This window comes from Lampetra planeri, unplaced genomic scaffold, assembly GCF_965212315.1.
Source record: "Lampetra planeri unplaced genomic scaffold, kcLamPlan1.2.h2 scaffold_1508, whole genome shotgun sequence".
NCBI lineage: Eukaryota > Metazoa > Chordata > Hyperoartia > Petromyzontiformes > Petromyzontidae > Lampetra > Lampetra planeri.
The window spans coordinates 20326-28580 of record NW_027614231.1 but is presented as its reverse complement, the minus strand read 5'-3'; the positions used below and the strand labels follow the sequence as shown (position 1 = coordinate 28580).

Here is an 8255-nt window from a genome sequence, read left to right as displayed (position 1 = left end):
GATCTGGATGATGTGGTTTTCTCTGGCTTCTCAGCAGGTGCAGAAGCTGTTTTTAACTTTATCAGCGGCTCATCATCTGAAGACGCATCAGAACCTGCAAAGGCATCAAAATGTTGCTTGGATTATACAGGATTGTGTCTCTCCATTGACCCTCACCATGTTTGTCTTTTCTGAGTTTGTGTTGGAGCTGTGTGTGTTTTTCCGGGCCGTTTTCTTGTTGGGTTGCCTCTGCAGGAGCTTTGAAAGAGGTACAAAGTCATCAGAGCTGGAGTCGTCCTTACCTGACAGGACAGAAACAAGCTGATCACAAAGAAAGGATCTCCAGTATTCATCACATTTTTACTCATTAATAACCAAGTTATAAGAACATACATTCTCTGAAATGTCGAAAAATTCCAGGATATAATTACATCAAAGCATCTCTTCATAGTACCGAGTCAAATTATTAAATGTGTAACAACAGCAAATTCTCATCATTTTATCTGACTGGTATCACATATGCTTGGTAATATCCAGACAAATCATATGAATTCATAGAATTTGTGTACTTTCATTTATTTATTTTTAACACGACAACAACGATTTAATACTTATAAGAGGATCAGAAGCGTTAAACGTTACAACTTTCTGGTAACGAGGAACTGCTGCTGTACTGCTTTTTAGATATAGTATAAGGAGAGCAAAATGGGGAAAAAATAGACCCATAGATGAATCCATTTAGACAGAGATGCTGTTTTAATGTGAATCAATGTTACGCCTCGTTATTACAACGTAATAACACTCCCAATCTTTCCCACCCGATCCACGTCCCCTGTAGCTAACGTTAGCTACACCGCAGAGACAAATAAGTAACACGTTCGTATCCACCGCGAACGTTCGAAATAGGAGAACTACCTGTGGGGTCATGTACGTCATTAGCTGTGCCATTTTGTAACCCAGTTTATCTGAGGATCCTCAACCAAAATGCGCCAACACGCTCTTCTTCGTCTTCCTCCTCCTCCTGTTCCAGCGGTATGTCGGCTCTGAGTTTATTTTGTAATAGTAGTCGCGTTGTGTCGCCGGAGATGTAGTTTGCTGGCTGGTTCAGCTCATTTCTCCAGTAGCTAGGCCATAATAACAGTTTTAATAGCAGGCGGATTTTCCCCGGCCGTGGATGCGGTCCGCCAGCTTTCATCTCACATCTGGTCGATTCGCGCTTTGTTTGGTGATGACGTCACGTCAGGGCGAGTGATGATGACGCGCCCTGATGACGCCACGGTTACAAATGACTGACGCTTCCCGCTCAATATGCGCGAATAAGAATTTCTGGAAATGTATCAATAATTCTAAATAAAGTTGTTAAAGTATATGTGTTTAACTCAAGATGACCAAACCCGCTCATTTACTTTGCTTTGTGATTTAATAACACATATTTGATGTCTTTACTTCAAAAACTGATTTGTTTTATCTTTGGGAGCTTTCGACACCTACGTGCCACCCAATCGTTTCCACTACACGCAAACCTCGCCCGACTTGCAAATAACGAGCCATTTGCACATACAAAAAAAGAAATTATGGCAGTTGATAGCTCAGTTATTACACACATACAAGATAAATACTCAGTACTGTAATGTGTGACAAACAGGGACAGGATGATCCAGACAGAGATATGACGACCAACATGTGATAAGTCAGCAGAAATCAATGAAAGGACACTGTTGTGCTGTTGAATGACCTCAAAATAAACATTCAGACTCAAGTACAAGTAGACAAATATTGAGGATCTGCTTCTCCTCCTTTGGTTGATTTTCCCAACCATCTGCGCAATGATCGTTATGTGTCACATCCCTGAGAAACTAAAGGGGACAGTCCGGTGTCTCCCCATCATACAGTCCTTCAGGGAATTCATTGTCGCACAAGTTCTTCTTCTGACTATTTTAAATCAATAAAACTGTCATAAATCAAAAGTGCTACCACAGTACTCCTACAACAGATCTGTTTTCATCCACCGTGTGTACCAACACATTAATCACAGAATCAATCACAGCTGTTAAAACATTGGTAAGCGAATTAACTTCACTGGAATATAACGGATTCTTTGGAGAGTCAATCATATCCAGCTGAGAGTTTTTCAATGCTCCCAAATTCTCTCAGAAGTTCATATAATGACAATTAAAGAAGCGTTACCATCGCTTATTAAGCCGAGCACAGCTGCACAGGTCTATCCCTGTAACTCTATCTGTTATCCTGTCCAACCTCAGACAGCTGGATTTACGAAATAAATAAACATGATCATTTCTCCTGCTGTCAATATGAGAGTTCGGCTATTGAAAAGCAGCTGTCACCTTGTCGATCGGACACGTCATTTCATGTGCGGGTAACTCATGCGATCCTTAACGGGCCTGATGCGACACGTGTTGCATCCACGCTGGTGCTTTGAGTGAACGGTCAGCGACCAGCGGCGTTTTCATGGCGGACATCTTGCTGGCCTCTCTGACTCCGCTCAGGTAGGCTCCTGTCACAGTCTGAGGAAAGTGTCTGTTGGGTGGCCTGGTAACGGAAATCAGCTTTAGAAATGAGTGGCAATAAGAGTGTAACAGTGTGCCCGAGGACGTGCAGTGTCCAGAGGTTTGACCCGACGATGACAGACACACAATGTGTTACCTCGCCGGCGAAGAAAAGTTTTCCCTGCACGTCTTCGGCCAGGATGTCGTACGCCCTCGCCGCTGCCCCCCATCTTCACGAAGCTGTAGGGACATCTGGGACCACACGTCTTTGTTCCAGTGTGTGACGAAGGAACGCACCGGCTCCGGGACCTCCTGGTGAACACAGAGAGGAACGTGAGTGGGTGGAAACCCAGACAGTGGCTTGTTCTCAGGTCGCGTCACTTTCACTGGTGGCAGTGAAGCAGACATTCTGGTGTTATTGTTGTTTGCGTTACCTGTTCTTTAAAAAGTTCCCGCAGCACCTTCATGCACTCGTCCACCACTTCCTTGTCCTCCATGTCCCGCACAGCTGATACGGCATCACCTGTGATAACGGACATGAGGACAGGCCTGCTTCCCCCTACACACACACACACACACACACACACACACACAACACACACACACACACACACACACACACACACACACACACACACACACACACACACACACACACACACACACACACACACACACACCACACACACACACACACACACTTTACGTCCTCCTGTATTACAAAACCAGCATTCTGCCTACAGACCTCCTCCTTTATAAGAGTAGTGTATATAATGGATTACACATGTGCAAAAAGCTCACCTGTGGTTCCAGGTCATAAAAGACGCTGAACATGCCTCTCTTGTCAGGACTCGGCGGGATGTGACCAAAGTAGTCCGCCCCTTGTATTTTGCTGTCCCAGAATCTGTGCGGGAACTGAAGGGCGATCTGTAAAAACAGTTTCAGCCATCACAAGAAGCCAAGTCTTTTATCAGCAGGTGGTTGGATTGACGCCTGATGTGTTTGAGTACACGTCACATGGATTCGCTGCTGCAGTCGTTACCTTTTCTATGATACCTGCTCCCAGACTGTGGATCGCTTTCAGTTTCCTTTCAGGAAGAGGCGGGTTGAAGTGGATCACATTCCTCTGAAGTAGTGTCAGTGGGACTGTAACAAGAACCTGGAGGAGAAGACCAATTGAATAACATTTCACGCTGAAGTTTGCAAAGTTTAAACATTAAAAAAAGTTTAAAAGTTTAAAAAGTTAATACCTTCTTCGCTGTCCACTGGGACCCACTAGAGGAAGTAACTTGGACAACGTCACCTGAGTAGTCAATGGCCTGAACCTATAAAAACACAAACCATTGGGGGGAAGAAAAAAAGAGATTAATCTCCAATATATAAGATATATAAAATAAATTGAACGTTGGACCCACCGGGCAGTTTGTGCGAATGTCAAGACCCTCGGCCAGTTGGTGAAGTAAGCAGCGTAACCCTTTGTGAGTAAGGTGTGGTCTCCTGAGAACTGGGCAAAGAATTCGTTGTGGTCCACGATCTTGCCGAAACCTGATTAAAAACACACAAACACACGTCAGTGTGTTTTTGGTTTTTGGTTTTTTTACAGTTACATCATGATTTTTAAAAAAGGACTAAAGCGTCAGGTTGATTGATCCTCTTCTCCGAGTCCCCAAGTGATATACTAACAATAATTATAAAATCTTGATCCATCAAAATACGACATTTCTCGAGTGAGAGAAGCGGATCACCTGGTTTAAAGTGCTTCCACAGGCATACTCCAAGTTGCTGAGATGAAACTGAAGCCACCTTTTCCTCTAGATCACTGAACTGGATGCCGGATTCCTGAAGAAAGTTCTTTTTAAGCTCCTGGACCTTTTCTGCATGAACACGTAAAAAAAAATGAGAGTCTGTGTTTCTACTTTCCCATTAGTTTAGCTGCTTTCTGGCAGACAGGATGATGAGTTCCATACCCCCCAGTGGTGTGTCCTGGCTCTGTGCCTTGTCCTTCCTCCACTCAGACACCACGTCCAGAATGGCGGTTGAAGTGAAAGTCCATGCGCTTGTCGATGGCTGGATCTGCCACCTGCCCCCCCTCCTGGAAACAGGTCGCACCGCTCTCCCAGTTGTGCATCTTGATGCCCATCTGCAGCACAGGAATGGAAATTAAAAAATAAAAATAAAAACACAACCTCCTGACTTATTTCTTCTCAGCATAGCTATTTCTCACCTGTTCACACATGAGGGCAATGGGGTTGTTGACGCAGCCATTCACGATCTGAGCTCCTCGACCAACAGTGACACCAAGAGAGGTGTCGTCCCACACCCGACCTCCGATTCGGTCTCTCGCCTCAAGCACCACCACCTGTGAGACCAGCGTACGTCCAACAGATTAAGGGTCAGGAAATAGGAAGGTCAAATGATAATCTATTGTATTTGCAGTCAACAAAATCAGTAAAACCCTCAATAATCAAGTTTCAAATAAAAATTATGAGTCATTATGATTGATTACTATCATTTTTATGTTCTTCTGACTATATTTATTGATCCTGTCTTGGATATTTAGTGTTTTAGAGCCTTTAACTGTCCTTTTCATGAGCCCCTGATGAGGAGATGCTGAGCCAAGAATATTTGCCTGAGTGCCAAAGTTTTGCAGCTGCCGCGCAGCAGCCAGCCCTGAAGCCCCCGCGCCGATGATGATGACATTCTTCTGCAAACGTGATGACATAGAAGGTGAGTCAATAAATGTGTTTGCTGCTGCTGTGTGACTGTGTAAGATGAGGACGCTCACGGTGCGGTGTCTCTCTGGGAGCAGAGGTCGGCTCACTGCCAGCACACCCGTGTTAATCAGACCCTTCCTGGTCATGAAGTGAAGCACCCGGTCCATCTCCTGCACACAGCGGCACGCGCACCAAGCCCCGAACGATGATGTGCAGTGCACTCTTCTGGGAGGTCAGCACCTCCTTTGGAAAGCCCGTCAGAATTCATTTTCATAAAATCATCCAAACAGACACAGACTATGTCAAATATTTACAAAAAAGGGTAAACATGGGAAAGAGTTTACCGTGCAGTTCTTGTGGTTTACCGTGCAGTTCTTGTGCCAGGTGGCCAGAATAAGGTTGCGCAGAGCCAAGTACATGGTGGGATCACGGGAAAATTCTGGAAACTCGTACAGCTCATCGAGCTCCATCATGTCCGGTCTCACACAGAGCGCCTTGCCGCACTCGTTGGGCTGGTAGAAGGGCTGAAAGTACGGACACAGACCTGGAACTGAGGGAGACACATGTCAGTGATTGAAATATGAAAAGAGATTCTTCCAACAGTCACACGTCTCTCACATACACAGTACTTGAACTTCACAGGCTGAGAACGCATTTGGGACTCACTTTGGGGGGGGACGGCTCTGCAGTGATCGGCCCTCAACTCAGGCAGAGACATGTTGCTGGTGGAGCCTGACGGACTCATTCCGACACAGTCAGGATAGTACGCAGCGAGGAAAGGACTGGCTGGGCTGTCTTTGAACAGCGGCGGCAAAATCAGCATGGAATGCCACCAGCTGTCGGACACCTCTGCCACTCTCTGTGGGACACAAGCAGCAGGCATGTGGGGATGAAACGAGGTCACAGACTTTGGTTTGAACAAGAAGATCTGAGTTCTTGTCATCAGCTCACCAAGTCTTCAGGTTGGGAGCACTGGTCTGGTCCTTCACTCTGCAGATTGACAGATGGGATTAGGATCATAAATCAAAAAGGTTCACTTGATGAAGCGTACTTCCTGTTTACCTTAATGTTATTGAACTTCATGCCACAGCGATACGTTGCTGCCAGGGAAGCAGTGAGCTGGATCTCTTTTGTCAGCTGACGCCACTTCCTACAGTCCGGTTTGGTGCATTGAACCTAAGAGGAACATGTCACAGCGAGCAGTGGTGTGTCTGTGGTGCAGAACGTAGCAATCACATACACCAGAACTTACCCAGAAGGGGAGCTGCTGATCTGCCATGAAGGCTTTAAGACTTGGTTCACTCTTCCCGTTACTGGTCCACACTTTCTTCCACGAAGCAAAAGTCTCGTAGCCATCTTTGTGGCTGGCACAAGATTAAAAAAAATAAGAAAACCCAATTATATTTGTATTTATTTTATAGAGCGGCTCTTTGGAAATGTACTTTACCTTCGGTAGTAGTGATCAAAGCACTCGTTGCAAAAATGCTCGCCACATGACAAATGATACCAGCGAGATGTATATCCATTTTTAGCACATCTGAAAATGAGGGGAACGATCATTTAATGACCGTAACATCCCGCCATCGCAATTTGATTGCATTTCTGTGTTACTGTGAGAACAAAATATGGACCTTTCAGATGCACTTGCGAAACACACAGGATACGTGGCAGAGCATCCAGCCTTCTCACACTTCCTGTACTTCTTCTCTGATAGGTCGTCTTCCTCCTCTGTGTCTGTTGCTTTTCTCTTGCTCTAGAATCCAGTGAAGACGAGGTCATTAGAAACTTAATTCAAACACAATAGCTCAAATGAATTTATCTTTGTTGCTAAACAAGGCTAAAAATAATAAATCAATGTGTCTCTAGACATGGACAGTAATAATTTTCACCTTGATTTAACACATAAACATTCATATTGCTACCTGTCTACCTTCAAAAAGTAACGGGTCCTGGTATGGAACCAGGGGGGATCCCATGAAGTTTGGAGTGGGGGGGGGGGGGGGGGGGGCAACTTCAGAGGAAGAAGAGCACAAATGCATGCAAATCCATGTGATGGTTCAGCAGCCAGAATAGCGATGGGCAAAACAGTTTTTTTAGGTGTACTGAATCACACGAATCCATTCAGTAAAAAGATTCCTTCAAGAGATTCATTCACAAAATCATTCATTATGAACTGTAATGTTATTTCGATCGTGCGTTGCCCGGTAATGTAATTAAGAATGTCGATCTCTTAGTGTTCAAATACAGTTTCACAGAGTTTCATAGAGACCAAACGAATCAGGTTCTTCACCAGCAGTTCACTCTGCTGAACTGTAAAATGAACAAATCTTTTCAGTAAGTGATATAGTACAGTTCATTCACTCAAAAGAGTCATTCATTGGAAAGAATTGTTTGTGACCAGTACTAGGACACACTAGGACAGGAGCAGTTTACCTGTCCAGGTGGGGGGTTATTGGTGCGCTTCACCCTGACATTGATCTGCCTTCCAGAGGTGCGTAGAGTCTGGCCATCCCCAGGTGACTCTCCAGAACTCCTTTTTCTGGCTCGCCGAGCACCGGAGGCATTCCCAGAGTAATCTAACCATCAGTGACCAGAACAAAGGACAAATCAGAGGCATACCAGCAACAGGAGGACAATGCAGCTCGGTTCAGACGGGGGTGTTGTGTGTTAATCTCTACCGCCTTCACTTCCACGTGCACCCAGCCCCATCCCTCACCCTGCTGTGACCTCTGAGGTGCTGAAGCCAGGTAACATCAACTGACCGGGGGAGGGGGGACACATCTTGATCTAACAGGGGCCTTTGTTGTCACCAATGGATCGGTCTGACACACAACGTGCTGGCCGAAAAGTGTCTCCTCTACAGGAAACACTCACAAACCAGCGAATAAATAACACCTGGTGACGTAGCAGGTAAACACGAGATACAGTACGACACAGTTCCAACAGCAGTAAGCTCTTTAAACCATCTGTCACGTTTAGCATGTAGCTAGCAGCTAGCGATGGAGACTAACCTGCGTCCGACAACATGGCACACCGCGGAGTTGAACCGCGCGTT

General features: G+C 45.4%; 1 protein-coding gene across 1 annotated transcript; it reads right to left on the bottom strand.

Annotated features, from left to right (window-relative positions):
• Positions 1-2372: 2372 nt before the first annotated feature.
• LOC144739461 (lysine-specific histone demethylase 2-like) lies at positions 2373-8227 on the bottom strand. The gene is given in 28 exon segments (XM_078622414.1): positions 2373-2529; positions 2630-2697; positions 2699-2731; positions 2733-2798; positions 2921-3045; positions 3269-3413; positions 3529-3645; positions 3737-3811; positions 3902-3951; positions 3954-4013; positions 4016-4031; positions 4232-4285; positions 4287-4360; positions 4454-4520; positions 4522-4626; positions 4711-4845; positions 5116-5190; positions 5272-5382; positions 5384-5443; positions 5566-5750; positions 5867-6059; positions 6152-6190; positions 6263-6376; positions 6453-6564; positions 6648-6737; positions 6832-6947; positions 7673-7776; positions 8212-8227. Coding segments are annotated over 28 exon segments (2562 nt in total).
• Positions 8228-8255: the final 28 nt, after the last annotated feature.